Below are 26,397 nucleotides of genomic sequence, written 5' to 3'. Positions count from 1 at the left end.
CACTCTAACTGCCATGGCTCATTGCTATAAAGGTACCAGTCTCTTTGGCAGAGAAGGCCACTTTAACTGCAACATGGCAGTTAAAGTGGCATCAAATTGCATTTAACTTCTAACATTGTAGATGCAGTCAGTGATTTGCAAAAAGTTATTTTTCTCTCTTTCGGCATTGGGGTTGGGCTTTAGGTAGGAGGATACATGTGTTGACCCTTCAACGAAGGAGTTTACAAAGGTGTTCACAAAGATCCCGAAGACCCACTTAGTTCTAGACTGTTCTAGGCTAAGCTCTTTTTAATGAAAATGCGAGAAATGCCCTTTTCTTTGTGCGTGTGTGTGTGGCACTTAATGTAATTAAACCTCTGAATATTTTCCAAAAATATTTATTTATTTATTTACGACATTTATATGCCACCCCTCTCACCCTGAAGGAGACTCAGAGCAGCTCACAAGATATATATCCATACAACACATTATATCACTAGCATAGCATAACATCAGCACTACACATTACCACATTGTACTACACCACTACACTGCAATACTATTAGTAATATCACATACAATATAAAACACATAATTCTAACATAATATCATTATTAGTAATATTATATTGTATTACACCATAATATTATAAATATTATATGTATATACAATATATTACACTACATTACATTATATTATTAGCACAGCACAGGAGACAAGGTGGAACTGTCTTCTGGCCCCCTCTCTCTTCACTCCGGCTCATATACAGGGTAAGGCAGCATAACTTCCTTTTTTTAAATGCACGCCATTCAGTTGGTTGAAGACGTAGCAGAGGGCTAGTGGTCTCGTTCGAGAGGCGGGAGTATAATGTTTTGTCCTGACACAGTTCAGTCGCCATCATGCGTTGCAACAGTGAGGAGCGTGCTTTTGCCATTGAAGCCTACTTTTCGAGCAGATTTGGAGTGGCCGGCCCGCTCTCCAGATTTGGCCCCTTGTCATTTTTTTTTCTATGGGGTTTTTTGAAATCTCGTGTGTATGTGAATCATCCAAGGACCCTACAAGATTTGAAGACCAACAGCCAGGAAGAAATTGCCAACATAATGCCTGCTATGCTGGCAAGAGTAATGACAAACGCCAGAAATCGGTTTACTCAGTCTATGGAGAATGGAGGAAGTCACCTACCTAATTTGATCTTCAAAACTACGTCAAAAAAACTTTAGGTATGCACCTACATTATATAAAAAATTCTGATTCATACAAAGTGTTTTATTAAGTTTTGAAAAAAGGAAGTTATGCTGCCTCACCATGTATAAGATACATATAGAAGACAATCTAGTTGGAAATATCTGATAACTGTTTTTTTAATGGACTAAAATATTTCTCCACCTAAAGAAAGGGGACAAAGTTGTCTCTTTGATTTTGCTCTCTCGCCCTCAGATTGTATTCTTTTCACCAAGAGGTTTTGCAAAACCAAGAAGCACAAGTTTCAATCCAAAAAGGGTTGAAATTGTGCAAATATTGAAATCAAAGTCTTGCAAGGGTTCCAGGTTTAAATGAGTGTTCAATGTGTGCACCCAAAAGCCTTTTGGGTGTACACATTGAATGTTGGCACTTTCCAGGGAACTTGCTGTATCTGCAAAATGGTTTCCAGCCCCAAATCTGCAAGAACATGTAAATTTCAGCACTTGAGGAGGGTTTTCCTCCCTTTTCATATTGTGCTTTGAATTCACAGGATGACTCCTTGCTGGTTACTTCTGTGCCTGCAAAGAATTGCAACATCCTCTTTGAATCCACACCCAATTAGCTTCACAAGGGATCTCTTTCCCAAAAGACTCCTGGAGTGGCAAAGAAGGATTAATGTGACACAGAGCCAAATGAGAAAAGGAAAGATCACAGAACAAAGAAAGTGAAAGAACGTTGACTTAATAAAACTATTTTTAAATTGGCACACCAACCTTAAGACACATCTACACAGTGTTAAGTAGAGTTCACTCCACTGCAACTTTCTGCACAGTAAAGTACACCAAGAGGAGCCATGTCAGTGAAGAAGGTTTAACTGGGACTGAACTGATGAAGATATTTACAAGAAGACATCAAGACTCAAGAGATGGGAGTAAGTCTTTTTTTTTTTTTTTACTGTTCCACTCTCTAGACGTCACCTACTGAGGAAGGTGGAAAATGCTTTTTAAGTTGTGGCAGATGGGGGTCAAAGCATCAAGACTAATACAGACTGTGGCATTTACAGGGGGAAAAGGAGGAAAAGATCAGCCTTCCTCCACTGTGTTATTACCCCCTCCCTCCCTCACCCCTCTCTATCCACTTAGGTGAAGCAGCTGCATAACCATTGCCATTTTCTTCCGCAAAGGCACAAAATAGCCACCTCTGTATTCTTAAAAATCAGGAGCGGCAGTTACTGAAAATATCAAAGAAAGAAAACAAGACTTCCTTCAGGTGAGGGACTTTCTCAGACTACTTCCCTGTAATTTGTGCACTTAACAATCAATAACAATTAGGGACAGGGCCTGTTGCTGATTTAATGCTGCTCCCCAAAGCCCTCTCCCCACCCCACTAACCCAGACCCATCATCATGCTGCAGAAGTGGCTCCTGATTTGTAAAGCAAGGACTTGCATTGCAACAAGCCTCCTCTATCATTACCTGTGAATGGATCAGAAGCACTTCAGGTCCCCTGGTTAGCAGAACACTTACAGCACAGAAGTGCTCAATTAAAGCAGCCCTTTCAGGCAATTATTGAGCATTACAGCCGCTCAGAAACCGAAAATAGCACTCCCCTTTACTCCAAAAGAGAGTGAATTTTTACCTTTTCCATATGCCATTCCCCTCCCCTCCCTGAGCACCCTCGTTTTCTCTTTTTTTGACCTATGTATTTTGTGGCCACTTTCAAGATTTGCTTCAAAACGCAATAGTTGATTTTGCAGCACTTTTGGTTTATATCCTTTCGTCATGTTCAAATGCTTCTCTCAAACCATACACCATTTCAATAAATTAAATGCACCCACTTTGACATGTTTCAGTCATTACAAAAGGGGCCTGCCTACCTTCTTATTATGCAATGCTGCTATAGCAAGATATTCCAATTTAAATGCAACAATCCTGTGAAATCCTGACATCCCTTACATCCCACGTCAAAATTTGCGATCTTCCGGGGAAGCCCTGCTCTCAATCCTACCTTTGTCACAAATGCGCTTGGTGGGGATGAGGGACAGGGCCTTCTCGGCGGTGGCCCCCCACCTGTGGAACTCGCTCTCCAGTGAAATTAGGTCAACTACTTCCCCCCTTTCCTTTAGGAAAAAGTTGAAGATGTGGCTATGGGATCAGGCATTTGGATAGGCATTTGGATAGCGGATTGACAATAAAAATGATGACAATGCAATGGAAAATGGACTGTGGACTGGCTTTGTTGAAGCTGTTGATGGTTGAACTCGGATTATTTGTACTATTTTAAATATTATTATTTGTACTATTTTAAATTGTTGATTCTTGAACTCAGATTATCTGTACTATTTTAAATGGTTTTAAAATCTAATTTATTGTTTACTTATTATGTAACTGTTGTTTTATCTGTTGTATATATGGGGCATTGAATTGTTGGTGGCTGTAAGCCACCCTGAGTCCCCCTTCAGGGGTAGAGAAGGGCGGGATACAAATATTTGAAATAAATAAATTAATACATTTGTAGTTTAGTGAGACTAAGAGCTCCCTGTATGACAATTTAAAATGGCAAATCCCTGGATCCCACAGCATGTTGCCATGTCAGTTAAAGTGGAATACAGTGCTATAACACTGTAATGTGATATTAGGAAATACAGCCGCAGCTTGGACTGACTATGTTGAAGAGCCCAGAGGCAGAAGTGTTTAGGGCTGATAAATCCAGATGCCAACAAAGGCTATGTTTTCAGCGATTACCGAGTTGACAGACATCACCCCAAAGAAACCATTACTCTAGAAATTATAATGTATCATCATTTAAATTTTAAACAAACGAGAAGAATCAAGCTCAACAATGGGCTGTCAGAAAGGTCGATTATTCAGATTATTTGTAAAGACGGTAAAATATTGGCACCTCACTGTCCTTCACTCCTTTGTTAAGATATTCTCCATTTCCTGGCAAGATGCTAACACTCTTATTCTGTTAGAGATGAATGGGGAGGGAGGGCCACACACTGCAACAATAAAGTGTGACAGTTGCACAATGGAGGATGAAGAGACCTTTGGCCTCTGGGAGAAGGGAGAAGGAGGAAGACGGTGGGAAAAGAAAAAAATGGAGATGTGAGAATAAGGAAAATTGACTAAATTATGCCCAATGACATCATGACCAAGAGCACATGATATTGCTCTATGCAGTCCTGGCCTGTAAGATAGTTTCATACCTTTGGCATTTACTTCCTCCAACAAGTAAGTTGCTAAACTATAAAAGTAACCCCACATATGTTTTTGGCAGCAGAAACTTAACAAGGAAGATGGCAGAATCTTTTCACAGGTCAATTGGGTGAAAAGAGGTTAAGGGGAAGTAGCACTGCACAACTGCTCACCCCTGACACTGCAAACTCCCCTACATCCCACAACTTACCCCATGTTGAGTTTGGGTATGGATATATTGGCTTAGATAAGGTCTCTAAATGCACTGGGTTAAGTGATTTCAACATTATTTTGGTTCCAGCATACCTCATTTCCGATTTGTGGACATTACAAAAATGAAAGGTGTGCAACTTGGGGGCATGGCACCAGCAAAATGGTTCCTATTGACTTTAATGATATTGAACCCCTTTTACTTTATGAATGTGTAGAAGAGCTATTCTTATCCAAGATGTCTGGGAACAGGGCAAATACTTTGGGTCGTAATCTCAATGCCAAGCATATGTTGCTCGAAAAGTACAATATAACATTGGAAGCAGCAGATATCTCCCACTGTAGACCCTCAAGCATCTCTGCAGCTTTCACAGTCAGTCTTAAGTTGTGAGAACTGAGAAGGAAGAAAGTTACGTAACAAAAGTGCCACATTGAATTTAAGCCTTTTGTCTTCATGGTAGAGGACATTGGAAAGAAAATTGAAAATCTAATTGGTTTTTTTTTTGTTTTTTTGGAAGGATATCTCAGATCATGTGAAATACTAAGATATCTGCTTTTTGATAGTTTCATGCACAACATTGTATAAAATTGCCTTTGGGCTATATGTGTAAGATATATATGAAATATAAATGAAATTCATGTTTAGACTTGGCTTCCATCTCCAATATATCTCATTATACATCTACAGGCAGTACCCAAGTCAGGGCCATAGTCAGAAAATTTTTTCGGGGGGGGGGGGGGTGTTGAAAATTTGGGGGGGGGGGGTTGCAAATTTGGGGGGGGGGGTTAGGGTCACGCTGAAGCAAAGAGCACAGCAGGGGGCGGAGCAGCCTTCAATAGCCTGCAGCTCTGCCCCTGTCAACCACCTCCACCAAGTCTGGCCTTAATGAGAGCATTCAACACCCCCCCCCCCAACTTGCTTGCTTCGCTACATCGGCTATTGCTGCGAGTAATGACAGTGTGAATAAATTGCCAATATTTGCTTGAGATAGTGCTTGCAGTTCTGGAGGGACTCTTAATTTTTTGCATCTCATAGAATTAGTATGGGGATTTGGTTAACCAGTTAAAATTCATGAGTTAACCAGGATTTTTTTAACCTGAAACATTTCGGGGGGGGGGGGGGTTGAACCCCTAACCCCCCTCCCAGCTACAGGCCTGCCCCAAGTTACAAACAAGACAAGTTATACAGGTTTGTTCTTAAGATGAATGCATGCAAGACAGAACAGGTACATTTTTAAAGTGAAACTCCAGCCCAAAATATATATTCTTTAGTTTTGGAGAACATAGGGAAGAGTGAACACCCCTGTGGTGTTTGCTTTGCTGTCTGTGTCCCTGTTCGGCAGATTTCAACTCACTTTCTGTCTCTGTGATCACTGGATTTTTAAAAAAATTAGCTTGGGTAGAAACAAGGAGAGAAAGCTTCATTTTCCACATGATAACTCTTTCATTAGTAAATTTACTTTCCTTTTTTTTTTTTTTGGTATTTTGTTTATTGTAGTCTTATGTTCTGTATTTTTCTGCAATGTTGTTTATTTTATTGTAACTTGTATCTTATTTTATTGTAATTTGTTGTATGGGCTTGGCCTCATTTAAGCTGCCCTGAGTCCCCATAGGGGAGATGGTGGCGGGGTATAAATAAAGTTTTATTACCACTACTACTACTACTACTACTACTACTATATTTCTCTCACATCCTATTGTTTCAGGCCCATTTTTAAACTATGAATCATTTGTAAGTCAGATGTTTGTAACTTGGGAACTGCCTGTAACATGGGGAAAAATATAAAATCCCAAACCCTTCTGGTCCCAATCACAGAATCATAGAATCAAAGGGTTGGAAGAGACCTCATGGGCCATCCAGTCCAACCCCATTCTGCCAAGAAGCAGGAATATTGCATTCAAATCACCCCTGACAGATGGCCATCCAGCCTCTGTTTAAAAGCCTCCAAAGAAGGAGCCTCCACCACACTCTGGGGCAGAGAGTTCCACTGCTGAACGGCTCTCACAGTCAGGAAGTTCTTCCTCATGTTCAGATGGAATCTCCTTTCTTGTAGTTTGAAGCCATTGTTCTGCGTCCTAGTCTCCAGGGAAGCAGAAAACAAGCTTGCTCCCTCCTCCCTGTGGCTTCCTCTCACATATTTATACATGGCTATCATATCCCCTCTCAGCCTTTTCTTCTTTAGGCTAAACATGCCCAGCTCCTTAAGCCGCTCCTCATAGGGCTTGTTCTCCAGACGTTTTATCATTTTAGTTGCTCTCCTCTGGACACATTCCAGCTTGTCAATATCTCTCTTGAATTGTGGTGCCCAGAATTGGACACAATATCCCAGGTGTGGATTTGTATCTCTTTTTGGATAAGAGATACTCAACCTGTATTTATAACTATATAGTTTTATTATTTGGAATTATTTGGAATGGTTTAGTAGCCTAATTCAATAAACTGGCATTTAATTGAATTAAATTACCTGGAATGATTATCTTAGAAATAACAGAGCTTAAGCTGTCTCTGTTCAAAATTATGATCAATTCCACTTATGTTTGGCTTCAAAGAATCTTACATCTATGACCTCTCATTAAAAAAACAAAATACCCCAGCAGCAAAAGAGATTGATTTTCTAGTTCCTTTGTGACTGACCATACTTGATCTGTTCAAAAGATCTGCTCACCCATTTATCTGTGACAATATAAACTGCCTGAAACATGGTCTGGTGAAGACAGTATATACATACTCAAATTTGCTTCATGACAAACTCCCCAGTCTTTCATGATTGTATGTCCCTCCATAAACCAGCCCGAGCTCTTCGATCTTCGGGGGCGAATTTTTTTTTGCCCCTGCCAATATCACAGGCATGACTTGTGGGTATTAGGGAGAGAGCCTTCTCCTCTGTGGCCCCCTGACTTTGGAACTCATTACCCGGAGAGATGAGGAAAGCCCCCACCTTAGAAACCTTTAAGAAGGACCTAAAAACCTGGCTTTTCCATTGTGCTTTCGGAGAGTAGTCACATAACCACATACTATTGCTCCCCTCAACACCTCTGTTCTTGGAGCACTCATCCCCCGTTTATATGAATGCCCCCCCCCCTTTTTACAAACTCACTCCTTTATGTGCTCTCCCTCATAAATAATCTGCTCCTCGTATTGTCGAAGACTACCTCTGAGGATGCTTGCCATAGATGCAGGCAAAACATCAGGAGAGAATGCCTCTAGAACATGGCCATATCGCCTGAAATAATCTACAACAACCCAATCTGCTCCTCCTTATCTCACCCTGAATTTTAGTGTTTTATCCTGCACATGCGGCCCGTTCAATGTCATTGTAATTGTGGATATTGTATTTTATATTTTGTATTGCTTACTGTATTCATATTTTTTTTGTATTTTATTGCATTGTCGTGTGTGTCTGTGTTTTATTTTATTGTAATTTTTGCTTGGGCTTGGGCTTGGCCTCATGTAAGCCATCCCGAGTCTCCATTGGGGAAGATGGTGATGGGGTATAAATAAAGATTATTATTATTATTATTATTATTATTATTATTATTATTATTATTATTTGCAATGGAACTATGTTGTACTTCAAATAGACAAAATCCCTGAAAAATATGATGGTATGTTATTATATGGAAAACCAACATCTTTTAAAGTAAAAACAAAGAACAGTCAAAAGTGGCACAAAGGTCAAGACTTGACACAAAGTTATATCCTGAATTATGATAGATCAGATTCTGTTCATTCATGTTAGCACAGTTATCATCACCGACCACGCAACCAACTCTTATGACTTTGTAAACTTTAGCTGGCCTTCTGTAAATCAATGTGCTTTTTTAACGTTGAGGTTTTATGTCATTATATAATTTATATTTTAAGAACTATATATATAAACATGTGTATGTGTAACCCACACTGTGCACACATAGAGAGACAGACATATATATATGCATGCACAGTGTCTGCAGCATAAATCATACAGTGACAGACATTTTGTCTGCAGCCCTGAACAATGCCCTTTTCTTCTAAAAGCTGGGATATGAAAAATGTATACAATGAGAGAACTGCATACTCCCCCAAGCCTTCTTAAAATCATACTGAGTAGCCAACCCAGGGGGCCTTTTTCTTAGCAGCACAAGAACCTGGGAGGATGAGGCAGCTGCTTCCAGCTTGCTGTCATCTTAATCATCATTGTACGTGTCCTCCTCCTTTACTTCATGCATTAGGATTTTCCATCACTATCTAACAAATCTTTTGCAGTAAGCAGCATGTAATAATTGCCAGGGGAGCTCTCTTGGTTGCTCCAAGCTGACCTCATGCTTATGAGGTCAGCTGGTCAACTGAAGTATTTATTTTTATATAGATGGGAGAACTAGTCCTGACATCCTGGCTTAATCATGCTAATCACTGCTAGAAAGAACCTGAAGTAGGAAATGGCTCTGAAAGGCCTTATACTTTGCTTCTCCATCAACTGGGGGCATACATTGTTATCCGTGTCTGCAAAGCCTCCATCTTTACCACCTGTTGGGAATAGGAATATCTACTTTTCAGTTTTCATGATTGTTTCCGTGCTGCGTTCCAGACTGACTAAAGTGCAATTTGGGCTGTCAGTTAAAATGGATTTTGTCAAATGATAAGCTCGTGGCTTGATAGGCATGCTCTGCCATTAACAGGTCTAATGTCCATGGGTAAAGAAAAATACTTTAGTTGAGACGGGAGTAATTGTTATTTCTTTGTAACCTTACTATAGAATTATACATTTAGTATGATTGGCAGTTCTTCTTGAGCCATGGATTTAAAATGCCACCTATGAAATCTTCATTTTACAAATTATCAGTTTGCAAATAACTATCCATGATTGAGGAACTGGCTATCTCACAACCCAAAGTGCAAGAAACTTTGTTCCCTAGTGCCATCCCCAAAAATACACCTTCGCAGAAGCATACAAGAAGCCTGGCCTGTCATTGAACATTGAGAAAACCAAAGTACTCTTCCAGCAGGCATCAACCAATTTCCCTCCAATGCCAGAAATACAGCTTAATGGTGTAACATTAGAAAATATTGACCATTTCCGCTACCTTGGCAGCCACCTCTCCACAAAACTCAGCATTGACACTGAAATACAACACCACCTGCGCTCTTCAAATGCAGCATTTTCCCGAATGAAACAGAGAGTGCTTGAGGACCAGGACACCTTGGGATACCAAGGTGCTTGTTTATAAAGCTATTGTTCTGCCAACCCTGCGAGACGTGGACTATCTACAGACGTCACATGCAACTCCTAGAATGATTCCATCAGCTTTGCTTCTGAAAAATCCTGCAAATCTCTTGGGAAGACAAGCAGACAAATGTCGGTGTGCTGGAAGAAGCAAAGACCACCAGCAATGAAGCGATGCTCCTCCACCATCAACTCCGCTTGAGCAGCCACATTGTTCGGATGCCTGACTACCATCTCCTAAAGCAGTTGCTCTACTCCAAACTCAAGAACAGAAAACAGAATGTTGGTGGACAGGAAAAGAGATTTAAAGATGAGCTCAAAGCCAACCTTAAAGCTCTGGCATAGACAATGACAACTGGGAAGTCCTGGGCCTTGAACACTCCAGCTGGAAGTCAGCTGTGACCAGCAGTACTGTAGAATTTGAAGAGACACAAATGGAGGGCGAAAGAGAGAAATGTGCCAAGAGGAAGGCACATCAAGCCAACCCCGACTGGGACCGCCTTCCACCTGGAAACCAATGCCCTCACACTGGGTGAGAACATGCATATCATGAATAGGGCTCCACAGTCACCTGTTGACCCACCGTCAGTACACCGATCTTGGAAGATAATCCTACTCAGTCAACAAGGGATCACCTAAGTCTGTTTTACATTAATTCAAAATAACAAGCACAATGCACAATGCCCATTACTGTGAACAAATGTACACAAACCCTGGATTGCCTTAACTACATCTTCACAACTAAAATTCTGGTGAAGCACATCTCAGATTTTCTCTAAGAATGAATACTGAAGATTAATTTTCTTTCCAGATAACTATGTTTTTGCATGTGTACATGCCTGCTTGCACACAGTTGACTCTGCAATTCAGGTATTTCCTCCATGTGAGAAATTTTGCTGAAGGGGGTACAGCTTTTTTGTGCTCAAAAATAGCAACATTTTTGTTGCTGGGAAAACGCAATTCCTCTCACCATCCTCAGAAACGCATTATTAGTATGTTAATTGAGTAGCAGAAGAACAATACATTTCAAGTTTGATCATTCATTCTCTAGTAGATATTGAATGTTAACATATTATTCTGCACTAAGGATTTTCTGGTCATGCTTGTACTGGTTTAGAAATCTATGTATTCTCAAAAAGTGCATTTTGGGGTTCAAGGATAAAAATGCTCTAAATTGCTTGCTCACAAGTACTATGCAAGGGACTGCCCTATAAACAAGATTTTAGCAGGTTCTCTTTTGACTATTTAATTAATCTTCAAGCCATTAGCCATTCATTTAAAATGCCACTTACGAAATCTTCATTTTGCACATTATCAGCTGGTTTGCAAATAGCTATCCATGAGCAGAGGCATAATGATCTCCTTCTCCCATTCTTACAGCTTACCAATCTCATAGTCAATTTTGGCTTCTTAATTACCCGCACACATATTAGCATTTAAAATTAAATGGCAGAGTTCTTTTAAAATAATGTGCATGCGCGCGTGCACACACACACACACAAAGAGCGAGAGAGAAAGTTATTCTTATTATTGTGCTGCCTGTTAAAGGAGCCACAACCTACTTTTGATGAAACAACTGTGGAATTTTTATTCATAATGAAAATACAATCAGAGAGAAAAACATTCACGTGGTTGAAAAGAAGCTCTACTGATTTGAACATTATGAAACTTTGATCTCTGACCCTCTGAGCTACAGGTTTGATACCTATGGTTGAACTTACCCACATTTCTCAAAGATATCCAAGTGTTTGTGAGCCTCCCTAGGAGCTCACATAGACCACTCCAAAATTCAGTGCTAATCTGGATCAGAAATGTTCTGAACTGGACCCAGAAGCTGCATAGGTGTTCACATACATAATCCCCAACCCATGGCAACAGTGTGGGTGGAGTCCAGATGCCTGAGTCAGGCTGGAACTGATTCAGCTCAGTTTAAGTGTCATCTTTACCTCCTTCTCTCTGGTTGTTTTGGTACCTTTGCTATGATAGAAAAGGTGTCTAGTGACGGCCAGCTCTCTAAAGCTTTCTGGACAGCTGAGTGACAAAAAAAAAAAAACCCAGCATATTCCTGATCTACCTGAGTGCAGGCAAAAGAGGACGGCTGGGCAGGAAACCATTCAAATTGGATCCAGTCTGCTGTCCACACTGTATCTGAAGTGCAAGGTTGCCCCAGAATTTCACTTAAACTCAAGATGATTCTCCCATTTTGCTTAATGGAAGACTAAACCAGTTCAGACTGGTCTTTCTGGTTAAGAATGAGAAGTCTATGGACACTGTGTGGACAATCAGGTACAACTTTTGGTGCTGGTGTAAAGAAGCTCTGCTCCTCTAGCGTGATTCTATAGTATGCTTAAAGAACAAGTATAGTCAAAATACACAGTTTGCTATTATCCATAGTTTCAGATATCCACGATGTGTGTCATCGAACACATCCCAGCTAAGGGGAATATACTGTACTAAATTTACATTCCTGATCAGGTGTGAATTCATGGGCTTAATTCAGGTCAAGTCCTTTGGCACAACATCCAAAAAGATGAATCAGTGTTTGCAAACCACAGTTTGGACTATGCTTTGACATCATGTCTGAATTGATAAATTTCCAGATGCTCCTGGAATGGAAAGTGCCAGATAAATGGAAGCCAAAGTAAATTGTTATCTCTAAACCACAATTTTCCATAAGCTTTGAAGGTTAAATTGAAGGGCCGGGGGTTTAGCACAGCAACTATAAGATCTATCAACTGAAAGGTTGCAAGTTTGAAATTCTGGGTCGGCGTAAGTGGCCGATTGTCAGCCCTGCTCACTGTTTACCTAAGCAGTTAGAAAAAAGCTTTAGCTGTAATTAGAGAAATGAGGTATCGCTAAAGCGGGGGAGGTGTTTTACAATGCCACAAAGAAAAAGAAGATCAGAAAATGCTAGAATGAGTCAGTCCTGATAGCTCTTTGTCATAGAGGATGGAGTAACAGCACCCCCTGTGGACTTGAGCCCAACCGTCCATGGCATCGACACAACACCTCCTTCTGTTCTGTCTATGTACTGTCTATACAAACGGCATTGAATATTTGCAATGTATGTGTACTTGTGATCCGCCCTGAGTCCCCTTCGGGATGAGAAGGGCAGAATATAAAAAAGTATTATTATTATTATTAAACCATGGTTTAAAATCAAATGTAAATCAAATAGTTGTAACCAGGATTTTAACTGATGTCTCAAAAGAGTCATTGCATAGTTTTGAATGATATTGATTTGTACTATGAAAAAAGATTTGGGGCATCTAGTAAGCATTAAGCATACACATTTTATTTTGAAAATGTTTTGTGGATTTCAGTCCATTTCACCAGATTCAATTATTTCTCAAAGTTTTTATAAGTTCTGTGGTGCACTTGTTCCTCCCTAGTCATTTGGTTCCTATGTAGTACCAAATGAACTTCCTACATATTTCCGGACATATGCCATGCTCTTAGAGAGATACTCAGATAGTCAAATGCTAAAAACCACACAATATTACTTTTTATTTTCTCCTCTGGCACTTAGACAATGTGTGCAATGTACTTTACCTACAACATCAATACAACTATGCTCCCAGTATCCTATATTTCTTTTCATTGATAAATTGACAACAAATAGAGGATACCCACACAGTAGTAAAGTAAGAACTTTAGTATCCAAGTTAATGAGAGAAATATGATTTATCACACACATTTATGTGGCACTCTTCATTTAGGCAAAACAACATTTCCCTGTTTCCTGCACAAAATGCTATAGTTGAGGATTTTGTCTTCACAAAATTCACAACATTTTTGTTCCGAAACCATTTTTTCCAGAAAATCACTCAGACAAAATTTTGTTTTCTATGGAAAAATGTCATACAGAATATGTCTTGAACTACAAAGCTTCTTGTCAACCACGATTCTCCTCACCAGAACCTCCCAATCCTCAGGGAGTAATTTTCAAACATTAATCCCTCCAAATATTTTCAAATATTCTGGCCATTTCAAGTATTTTTCAGACTATTGCTGTTCCCTGATACTTCCTTTCAATTTATGGAGCTGAGACTTTCTATATGCAGTCGTCCCTTGTTTGCACCCATGAACCTATGTCTCCTATGTCCACACTGGTTTCAAAGAAGTGCACGATAGCTTTAGAAATAGCTAGCACAGTTATCTGTGGGTTTTATTTACATTTCATTTACAGATCACTAATCTACTTCCCAGTTATACATACTAGGATTCACTGATATAAGCAAGAAGAAAGGCGAGAGACTGTTAGGCTTATATCCGTCCAGATTCAGGCTATAAGCAAACAATAAGGAGTCTCAACACTACATGGCTGTTGTAACAAATTAGCCTGAGATTCTGTCTTGCTTTTTGAAGTACAGACAGGGTAATAAATATGGGGATACTTCTGTAAAAACAAAAAGTAGGGCACTAAAATAGGGCACTGTTGAGGAAGACATGGCTCATTGTATATCAGTGAAAGATACACTGATTAAAGCACAGAGATCTTTTATTATAAGCTTTCACATAACTTTATAAAATCATTAAAGGACGATAATACATCCTTCACAGGAAAAAAGTGATTGCTTGGTTCAATGCATGAGTATTAATTTGATTCTCAATGCTAATGTCCTATGACTGGAATTCTGAGATTGAGATGAGATCATCTAGGCTTGTGTTTGTGTGTGTCTATGAGATGGGGGGGGGGGGGGGGGAGTCCAAAAGCCTTTTCTTATATCATAAAATTGTTTGTCACAGATTGTGAGTTAGATGGGGGAAGAGACATTTAACTGAAATAAATAAGTGTGCAAGAAACACAAATATAAAATATCTATCAGAGCAAAAAAATGAGAAAAGTAGGATATGAAAACCAGATACTAAATCTTAGGTATCATAACATTTACTTTGATTTGGCCAACCATTTTCTTTCTTTATCCTAGTCAGGTGGACAAAATAGATTTCATGGTTTGTCCTCTGAGGAGATGTGACACACAAAACAGCTACTACATTATCATTATAATTATTATTATGTTTATTTATACCCTGCTTTTTCTCTCCACAAGAAGACTCAAAGCAACACACGCAGCCCACTTTGAACAACTTGCTGTGGTGGTTATCCCCATATCGCAAGTCACACTCTTCCAGTGGTTGCTACTATCAATGTTGGGAAAGTGCAGTGATATGAAGGGAGTCCATGTGTGGCAAGGTCTATACTGAGAAAAGAATTACAAGCACAGTTTAAGGTGCTTCACGTACAGCAGCTGCTACATGTGTACCTATCATTTGCTTTATAATTGGAGAATTACCCATGTGTGTTACCTATTCCATAATTCTCTTTAAAAGAAAATCAAGAAAAGCTTCCACTTCAGCCATTATTGTCTTCAAAAGACCTGTTTGCTGGCCATGAGACAACTGTACTAAAACTGTAATACTGACATGGTTGCTTCAAGAATCTTCTCTATAAGAGGGTGGTCCAGACCCCCAAAATTTCCACTGGTGGGCACATGTAGTAGTGTCTATGTCCATGATGGTGAATCTATGACATGCGTGTCAGCACTGACACACATGGCTATTTTTGATGACACGCGGCCACATGCGGCTGCATACAGAGAAGCACACCTTATAAGAGCCAATCTAATTCCATCCTTAAATTCGTAAAAGGCTCTACAAATTTAACATCTACACGTTTGAGCATTGTTCACTCCATAACTCAGCATGGAATAAACTATAAATATTGCAAAATTACGTTTATTTTTTCTCGAAGTTGACACCCCACCCAAGTTATGGTCAGGTTTTTGGCAAATTTTGACACACCAAGCTCACAAGGTTGTCAATCACTGGTCTATGTAGTAGCAAAAAGCAGCCAAAGGTTGAGGAATTACAGCGGAAGATTCTGAGTTATATGGAGTATAATACCCCAGTCTTGTAAATAATCAGATTTGGCTCAATATTTACTTGTCAGCTCTTCTTGCCCACCAAAAATTGGATACATTACGACGTAAGAGGAGGTCTAAATCAATCTAAATCAGTCATGGTCAAACGTTGACCCTCAAAGTGTTTTGGACTTCAACTCCCATAATTCCTTACAGTTTGTAAACTGGCTGGGATTTCTGGGAGTTGAAGTGCCAAACACCTGGAAGGCTGAAGTTTGCCCATGCCTGGTCTAAATGGCTTTAAACCAAATAACACAGATACGTACCTGTACTGACTCTCACTAAAATTGGTGTGAAAGTACCAGGCCTCTTTTATTTAAATATGTAAATTGAAATATCTGTCCCACTCCAAAGACAGTCTGCTTCAAGAGAAAAGCAGAGTTTTTCAGGTTGCCTTGTCCTAGCAACTGTGGCCTCATTAAAGACCCTTTACAGCCATACTATTTATTCCATTAGCAAAATGTATTTACACATGCAGTGTTGAATTAAGTGATAGGGCTGACAACCAAGTAATAGAAGGCTCAGTAATGAATCCTTTCGCTTAGTCTTCTTCTCTTGCTTGCACTTGTACATCTCTCCCCAAAAAGACTTAGGTATTTGCTTAGGCACAGGCAACCCAGCTGAGCACTAAGTTCAGCCTTCCAAATTTCATGATGTGGCTCCATACACGTGCCTAGGAATGCTTTTTTAAAATGTAAGCCATGCAGTGGGGGGAAAACTCTGCATTTCCTAACATTATCAACCGGATAGCCTGACAGTAAGGATTAAAAATGGCTCCTTTCTCCCTACTTGGTTATTGGAAAGGCCCTGAAAGGTAATCTGTCTTGTGAAGCCATGCTTTACAGTCTGCATAAAAGTGCCATGATTCTCAGTCTTCCTTCCAATGTAATTGAAAGCGCATAATATCACACAACAGGGGAAATGTAAACTGTAAGCATACACAGTAAATCACTGTATAAGCAAACAGTTTTTGTAGCAAATGGGCACAGAGTGACCGTGAAGGCCAAAAGAAAAACAAACAGGCGACAGATTCAGGCTGCGGAGCAACACCTTTGGAGTGGAGAAGGAAGATTTCTTATTCAGTAGCACTGCAGCTGGATTTGAGCCAGGTCAGCTCTGTCAAGTCCATGAAACCAGGGCCTTTTTATAATGATTTCGATTTAATCATGGCCTTGAATAGTGAGACTGCGAGAAGTGCAAACAGAAAGCAAATGTGTTGTTTCCTTTTAAGGAACTATAACACCTTGATGACACAAAACCACTCAACAAAATTGCAGCAAACTTAGTGATCAAGATATCCTCTTTAAAATATAATTGAATTCAAATACCTTTTGTTGTGTTAGGATGCATTATAACCATTTCTGTGATATATGAGCATTACCTCTCAACAGGAGCATGCTGATGGAGTGGCTTGTTGATCCTTGCATACAGTCCTTCTAGGTGGTCTCTGTCTGCAGGTGCTGGAGGGTTCTCTGATCCAAAGGTATCTGGAGCAGGTGGAGAAGACGGCCTGTAGGCATTGGCCTTTGGATACATTTCCCGAAAGTGATTAACACGTGCATAATTCGGGTCCATCTCATCATCATCAATATCAGGTGGTGGGCCCACAGGACCCATTGGATATTCAGCAGGCCCCCTGCTCTGCTTTTGCCGTAACTCTTGATGTTTTGCGCCAATTCTAGGAGGCAAAAAATGAACATTTATTCACTTCAATGCCCAACTATAAGCAAACCAGTCTCACAAGAGGGCTCACAGTTAGCTTGTGCTAAATAACAAACAACTTAGACATACAAGATGGGCGCCAGGTAAAACCTACAGATGCTTGGTAATCATGCTCCCATATTTAACTGAACATATCAAGCAAGCATGTCTGTCCATGATTCACAACAGATAAGCATTTAGTCCCCGTCTGTGTATTGGCATACTCTGAGATCATGTTGCCATTAATAACCATACTGGCACCAACATCCCACAGAGAATTTTACTGAGAGTTATGAAAAATTTCGGCAGCAGATTCGTACTCAATTTTAGATGTCTATTTAGTTCTTTTTTCATGCAGTCCAATTAAACAGCAACATCTATGGAACTTTCTCCTTATCTCCTCTATCGTAAGATTCTCCTATATGAATCCAAAAATTCATTTGTGAGAAATGCAATAAAGTGGCAAACATTAATGTGGGGTGGTGGTGGTAGGGAGTCAAAGACCAGAAGTAATTTCCTGAAGTCTTCATCCAAAGCTCTCCCACAACTTACTTAAGTGGGGCACATCATACCTCATTATACAGAGGCTAGGGACAGAGTAAGACAGTGAAGAAATGAATAGAAGCCTGGCAGAGATGAATTGGTACATATAAGTGAATTAAAGACTATTACTGGCAGTACTCCACTGTGATAAAGCTTTAAGTGGTATTACAAAATGCTGCTGCTAATCAGTGCCATTGTGTAATCTGTTGGGAATAGGAACAGTAAAAACACACCCAGGTATAATTTCAAACCTAGCCAGTTTCCAATGATTCAACATTTGCTTTGCAACTGAAAATTTTAAACAAGACAGTATTAATAATATGAAACTTAAACGTTCAGCTTCCTCACTCCATAATTAAAGCAAGAGGAAAGATCATAGCAGCAAGATGAGTCTAGTACATGGAGAGCAGAGAATGAAAGCAGGAGAAGGATTAAAGCACAGGAGAGCTGCCAATTAAAAAGCTAAGATTTACCCACCAGCATTAAATTCTGAAGCACAGAAGATGATCCTGGAAGCGAATAGGCATAAAGGGTGTATAAAATAAATGGTAAATACATCTTGTTAAACCATCACCTTTTGCTCTTGGAAAAAATAATATGAAGAATAAAAGAACAGTCAACCAACAAATTAGAATAAAAATGGAGTGGAGGAAAGGGAGAAATGTTTCAGAGAGAAAAGATGAATGGACATGGGAAAGACTGAAGGCATCAATGTTTAAACAACACTTGAAATGAATTGACTTAAGAAGGGGGTTAATAAATGATGGCGAGCAGAATGAGAATGCTGATGATATGATGAAAGGGGGTGGAAGGGTCTTTTACTAAAATATTGGCAAAACACAAGGCCCTTATCCCACTTTATGGATTTTAACAGAAAATGAAAGAGTGAACCAATGTTGCATCCTACAAAACCACACAATTATAACAAGTCTGGATTGGCTGCAGTTTTTGTTCTTGCTTTTGTTAACACAGTTGATGAGAAACTTGGCTTGTCTGAATGGCTAGACTATGTAAAACAAGAGAGAGTTCTATGTGTTCTGAAAATAGTAGTCATTAGTCAATTAATTTGTATATGTTTTATATAATTAATTTGCAGTCATACATTTTCCCTAAAGAGGAAGGAATGTGGAGTCTATGTTTGCAACTGAGTGTCATCTGTTGTAGGTCACAAAACTTGCCCTGGCTTATTCACATGATATTTGAGGACTTGCCCAAGTCTTCAGTATGCAAAGAAGCTCAAGCAAGAAACAGAGATCTCAGGTCAGGCTGAGCTTTCTGGCAGCAAGAAGGAATCACACTGCTTCAGCGAGCTTCAAAGTATGGCCTCAGAGGCCTTCCCATTCTTCCACTGCCTATTCAAGAGGACCTGAGAAAAGCAAGAAGGACTTGTGCTGGAGTGAGCAAGCAAGCAGGCAAGCAAGCTATCAGATAGCCAAGGAGTTCGGCTTCCTCTAAAGCTCAATGTAACATGATAAACTTATCCTAACTTCTGTCAGCCCCCCCCCCCCCCCCTCGAGATTCCATTTAAACACACATACATGTGTATCCTAGCTGGGAGCAGATTTATTAGCAAAAGCCTGAATGCAACTGCTGTTTCATGTCAGAAGAGCTTGGAAGTTACATTTTTCAGAGTAATTCTCACATTGGCAGGTAGACTGAGGAATTGTACTCCAAAGAAGGAACCTTTCCAAGCTCTGTAATCTAAGCTGTACACATGGTTTTCATGTTAATTCATACATGCAATGTCTTCCAGAAAATACCCATAGCACATGCAAAATGCTCCTTTCTCAAATAATCCTAGCTGGCATGTAAAGCATCCCTAACCATTCAGACAGTTTGATTAAATTGGCTTTATAGCAACAGGCATAGAAAGTGCTCTTTAACTGTCCATTCTCCATATGCCACAAAGTTATGTCTCTCTGTGTATGTTCCATCAAGTTACCTGCAGACTTGTGGCAAATGCATGAATTTCTAATGCAAGGAGTATTTAGAAATTATTTTGCCACTCCCGTATATAGCCTCCAGAATTTGCTGATGGTCTTCCACCCAACTAGCATTTGCTGATGGTCTTCTGCCCAACTACCAATGGAAGATGACCCTATTTAACTTCCAAGATCAGATAGGATCTGGTGCCTTTAGGATAAAATCATACAGGATCCATTATCAAAAAAGCCAGGTTCTCTTGCGTTCCTTTCTGCAACCAGCACCATACTTCAGTAGAGTCTGATATACGTTCAGAAACACAGCAATTTCATGGCATAGGGAGACAGGTGACTATCTATGACTATGACAAGATGTTACCTAAGAAGGAAGGTAAGAAGAGATGGTCTCAGAAAAGTGTCACCTCACAGAGGTCCCAGCATGTACTCAGCCTCATTACATGCAACTATATGCACATGCTAGCTTTGGAGGACAGAATACATGGGGCAGAAAAGAAGAGAGTAGCTATGAATCCCATTTTACAGAAGACTATTCTCTGCTTGAAGGGCACCCAATCCAAGTCCAACTTAAAGAGAAGGAACTGCGAAGAGGAGAAAGTTGAAATTTCACACCAGTAATTAGCACCCAGATCTCATACAGAGCCAGTTTAAAGATCACCTAGACCTATACTTCCTTACTATGCTGATACTGTATTTCAATTGAAATTTTAATTTTATTTCTAAATTTGATGACACACTCATGCATCCACTCAAAATAGTTTCCAGGCTATATGGCCATGTTCTAGCAGCATATTCTTGTGATGCTTCGCCTGCATCTTTGGCTGACTTCTTCAGAGGATCTATTTATATTTATTTATTTATGTCACTTTTATCCCGCCCATAACAGCCCGAAGGCGACTCAGGGCAGCGTACAAATCGGCACAATTAGATGCCATATAAAAATACATACATCTGTTAAAAACAAAAACAAAAATCACATTACAATACATTTTAAAAACATAAAAACAATAACAATACAAATTATAAAAACTATGTCTTCTTCTTCAAATCCTCAACCATTCCATCGTCTTAGCTGTCCCTAGTTCATATTCCAATCTGAGTTTATCTGGTCATGCTGAAGTTCCAAACGCCTGCTCAAAGAGCCAGGTTTTCACTCTTTTTCAAAAGGTCAGGAGGGAGGGGACTGATCTAATATCCCTAGGCAGGGAGTTTCATAGCTGAGGGGACACCACTGAGAAGGCCCTATCTCTCGTCCCCGCCAGATGTGCCTGTGAAGCAGGCGGGATTGAGAGCAGGGCCTCATCAGATGATCTCAACTTCCTGGAAGGTTCATGGGGAGAGATGTGTTTGTATAGATAAGCTGGGTAAACCTGTGTACTTTTTTCAGCTACTTTTTTGTAATATAGAATTGGCCACTCTAGCAGATGGAAAGAGATTTGCAACTGGTTGCAAGACCAGAAGTGAAGCTAACTTCCAAATCCATAAATACTCTTGCTTTGTAACTCAGAATCCGGGTTGGCCCAAATCATGGTTAAGGATGGTGCTTAAAGGCAGGCAGAAGAATCTGACAGCACACATCCCATCACCAGCCCTTTAATCATGATTAAGGGACTCCCATGAGTTATTATGCCATATTGCAGAATGCTTCATTTTGTTAATTAGAGGCAAGAAGGGCCCTTCAGGACCAGGAGAGGAAGATCTATTCTTCAGACTCAAGTAGTAGTCCCTAGAAAGCTGGAAGAACTGTAAACAAACAAAAATAAGTTTAAGCAAAGGCTTTGAGGTTACTACAGATTAAAAGAATAAAATAAAGGATGAGTGTTTCCTGTAATGTAACAATTCCTAGCTCACAAGCAATTAGTGAACAGATGAAAAAAACAGCAAGAGACTTAATCCTCCAGGGGTTCCTGAGAGAAAGATGAAAGAAAGATCACACAGAGAAGTGGAGACCTAGTTTGCCCATTGAGTTGCCGAATAGAACAAGTGTGTGTGTGCATGTGCACGCAAGAGAGTGTGCATGCATGAGTCTATGTGAAATGTTAAAACCGGATCAGTTTTTGTCAACAAAAAATGTCCTTCTTGTGAAAGTTCCATTTACGTATCTTGCTATGGGGGATGCCTTCTGAATAGTAACAAGTAAGACATTGCATTTACACTACAAATGCAGGCTTAAAAAAATCAATACACAAAGTTTGGGCCAATGGAAGAACATGAGAAAGGCAACTGAACTGATGTGCTCTTTCTCTGTTATCATGCAGAAAGATTAAGACTTTACACATCTCACAGCAACGTTGCGTTAAGAAATAATCATGAAGGCCCTTAGATGTGGTTTTGGTAGAAGTCCTCCTCAGTCTTCCCTCCATTATTACTTAATACTTGTGTTTTATGACTAGAGTTTGGCATGCTAACTAAAGAAGCAGTCAATTGCAAAGATACTATAGGTGATTGCTTATGACTGAGTACGATTGTCTTCCAAGGATAGAGTTTTGGCAGTAGCCCAGGTATCCAGAGAAAAATCCAAAGAGAATGATCCAGAGAGAGAGAGAGAGAGAGCAAATACATTCAGTTGCCCTTCCCATTTTCTCCCATTGCCTCAAACTCTTAATGCATTGGTTTTTAACCTATGTTTGTGACTAGAGTTTTGTGTATTAAATGAAGGGGAGGGTGATTGTAAAGATATGTGGCCTTTGGAAGCCCAAAAGCCACATGGTACATTGGCTTCTGTTGACCACTGGCAACCTACTAACCTTATGTGAGGCTGCTACAGTCTTTATGTTCTTATCAGTATTAACTTACCATCACACTATACATCACACTAACATTCAAATTCTGGTTTGATGTGAGTATTTTGGATTCTTGATGTTTACAAGCAGAAAAATAATCAAGCTGTGATAAAGCAGGTAAGCAGGTGCAAGTATTAATTGGGGGGGGGGGGTCTTTTCATGTTGCAATAATTGTACAAAACATCTAGATGAATATGACACATTGTTAGCAATATTGTAATGAATAATTTGTAATATACATAGATTAATCTTCCTCTTGATTGCACTGTTTGGCAATCTTATGAAAGATTACTACAAGACTTCTGGCCTGATACTACTATTTACCTTTTACAGCTGGACAAAAACAGGCATGGAAAGTAGACTTCTTGATGCTTGCTTTGGTGATATGATTCACCAAGTGGTCTTGTATGTCAGGCATAACCATCAAATGATTCTGCAGCGTGTACCATCAAAAATATTATGATTTTACAATGTCAGGCAGGCACCTTGGAGTTTCCTTCCAAGGGTACAACTGAATTTTTCCACATCAACATGTATATTACTAAGCAATATTCCTGTCTTATAATCTTCTGGGAACTGTTCTTCAAGATCTTTATTCACCAAAATTTTATTGTAAGAGTTGTGTCACTGACTGAAATAGGTCTATCCCCAGAATACACAGAGCCATTAATAATCATAATAAAATTTGAGGGAATTCAGCAATCTTAAGTATGTTCTATACTGCACACATGCAACTCAAGAATCAGAGTTTTGGTTTTCAGTAAATATCCTTTTTCATTTGACAACAATGGGCTGTTTAGAGCAATGGCTCAGCAAATTCAACCTCAATAAAATGGCTTGGAAAGGCCGAGGGATGCTTTTATCAAGATGAAGAATGTCCGCCTAGGGTCAGATTCACGCTTCATTGACAGTCTCTTTCCAGAGTAAAATAATAACCAACATCACCTTGCATTTGGGTTTCTGAATATGCACATACATTTTAAAGTCTGTGATAAAACCAGAGTGTGAGTATTGCATGAACTCCAATTTATTCTCCCTACCGCTTCTCTGAGTGCTTACCTTTTTGGTCCCTTCCTCTGAAATGGCTCACATCTAAATGTAGCTATTATCTGGCACATGGACTCAACTATCTGACTGAATCATGCATACATTTCCCCGGCACTGAAGCATATATGATCTAGTCAGATATCTGAATCCCCTTGGCAGATAATAGCCATATTTAGTTATCTGCCCTAAATACCCTAAAAGCACCAACTCTTGTTTGATCTTGGAAGCTAAAGAAGGGTCAGCACTGGTTAATCCTTGAATGAGATATATTTCTAAGGAAGGAACTGGCAAAACCAGTTTTGAGTATTTATTACATAATAGAACCCTATGAAACCCATGCATTTGCCATTTGTGGACAAGTCACTGGAAGCAACATATACACACATTGGCATTTTTGCCAGGGAAATTCACTAGTCAACATATGAGAGAATCAGTGTTGTTGTAATGGGAATATTAATGGGGATAAGAGCTGCAGATTTGTTTTTGCTAACAGAAACAAATACTGTTTAGTTAGTTGTCATTGTGATTGTGTTTATTGTAATTTTATATCATGATGTATTCACATGTTTTATGTAATTATGATGTTGTTGCTTATTGTCTGTGTTTTCAGTTTGCGTTTTCGGTTTTATTCTGCTGTAACTTGTTGTTTGGGCTTGGCCTCATGTAAGCCACGCTGAGTCCCCATCGGGGAGATGGCGGCGGGGTAGGATTTGTAGAAATCTGGACATCATTGTGTGCATTTAAAACCAAAAGAAAACAGGATCAGGACTCAACATTACCTTGACAGATTGGAGAGCTGGACCAAAATTAACTAAATGAATTTCAATAGAGGTGTTTTCATGAGGTAACACATCTGACATGGAAAATGAAATGAACTAATATAGGTTGATGATAACACCTAATGTGAAAACTGTACATTTGAAAAAGAGAGCTCTTAGTAGACCACAAATTAAACATGAACCAACAGTGTAATGCAGGAGTCAAAAACACCAATACAATTCTGAGCTGGATCAGCAGGAGTAGTGTCCCAGTGAAGGAGAGTATGAGTGTCATTCTGTTGGATTTAAATTGCAAGAAAAGAAATCCCACCCAAGCACTGCAAATCTAAGAACTGTTGATGATGGAAAAGCCTGCATTTGAACAAGCTGTACTCTTTCTCCTAAGAGTTCTTGAAATAAAGGTTGAATGAACATCTTTCAGGAGTTCTGTAGTTGGTTGGGTACTCCTGCAAGTAAGGAGCAAAGACTATATTTCCCTTGTGGCCATCTTCATTGCAAAGATTCTATGGTTCTATGCTAAGAGTTGTGTTTTGAGGGGTGAATACTTCCATTCCACAATCTAAATTATTTCTAAAGTTGTTGAAACAAATCTGTGCAAAGTGAGGTGCATATGTGGCTTCAAGTCCTCCAGACGAGAAGAAGATTAATAAAAAATACTGGGTCATTTTTTTTATTTTTCTTAGAAATTTAACATATTTCTAAAACCAGACCCAAGAAGAAGAGTGTTACTTCCACAGTGGTTCATTCCTTCTCGCATATAACATTCTTTCATGTTTGGTAAGTGACAATAATTTTGTACTGTTGTCAATACTGGCACTTTGCATACAACAAAAGCCATAAATGGGTCATCACAATTTTCTTTTGTTCCTCGTGAAATAAAAACACACACCATACAGCACCCTAGCCTTTTCCATTTTCCCCATATGAATGCAGCCTGCATATTGCTTCCACAGCTGTAGGCTGTGGCAGCTTTTAAAAAATGGCTTTCTTTTTATGTTGTACTTGGCTAGCCAATACTAGGTTATTTCTCCATGATCAATGCTTCATCTCTTCGACAGGGCTATTATAATTGCATTAATATTTCTTGTTTATTTCTCACTCCTCTGAAGAAAATCTATAAAATTTCATCAATGATCTCTCTTTTATCCTGTGTATTTTTCCATTTGGTAGCTCAGTTATAATGCTGAACAATTTTGTGCACATTTTTGGGCAATTTTACCGTATTCCTGCTACTTTATCTTTTTCATCTTTCCCCACTCTTTCATACAAAATTGAATTTACTAATATTCCTCAGCATTTCTTTTTAAAAAGAGAGAGTTAAAACCAACCCTATGAATGTGGTTGCCATTCTGCAGGTTCTTTGTGTTTCAGTGAAAAAGAAGAGTTAAGGGGTCTAGATGGTGTGGCTTCCATTGAAATAAATGTTTAAAAAGGATGCCTTAAGTAAGCTTCATTGAAAGGGTGTTGCGGAGAAAGGATCCCAGGAAGGGTAGTTTCTTAAATCTGATGTCTTCAATCCAGGTCTGATTGGAGGATATAAGGAGGAACGATGCCAGAAAGGATGGTTTCTTAAGGTTGATGCCTTTAATCCAGGTCTTACTGAAGAATATAAGGAAAAACAATCCCAGAAAGGGTGGTTTCTAGGCTTGTGCAGTCCAGATAAACCGTGATCCATTTCGGTGTCCTGGATTTTGGTGGGGGTCCCAATCCATTTTTCAGAAGCCTCCCAAATTCAGGAGGACAGAAATCTGTTTTTGATCCAGGAAGCTGAACGATTTGTTTTCTATCTGGCCCATTATAATTTTAGGCATCATTTGTCCTTATATCCTTCATTAAGTCCTGGATTAAGAGCATCAGAGTTATCTTCCTGCAATCCTTTCTCTTCTGTCTGGGTTTAATAAAGGGCTTA

General features: G+C 39.4%; 1 protein-coding gene across 1 annotated transcript in view; it reads right to left on the bottom strand.

Moving 5' to 3' along the window:
• PARD3B (par-3 family cell polarity regulator beta) overlaps nucleotides 1–26,397 on the bottom strand; it is a 656,620-nt gene that overhangs the window by 179,371 nt on the left and 450,852 nt on the right. Inside the window, exon 20 of the mRNA XM_060782892.2 lies at nucleotides 17,077–17,373. Within this exon, the coding sequence (XP_060638875.2) occupies nucleotides 17,077–17,373 (297 nt within the window). The remainder of the gene's footprint in view (nucleotides 1–17,076; nucleotides 17,374–26,397) is intronic.

Source organism: Anolis sagrei, chromosome 1 (genome assembly GCF_037176765.1).
Source record: "Anolis sagrei isolate rAnoSag1 chromosome 1, rAnoSag1.mat, whole genome shotgun sequence".
Lineage (NCBI taxonomy): Eukaryota > Metazoa > Chordata > Lepidosauria > Squamata > Dactyloidae > Anolis > Anolis sagrei.
This window is presented reverse-complemented; position numbering and strand designations above follow the sequence as displayed.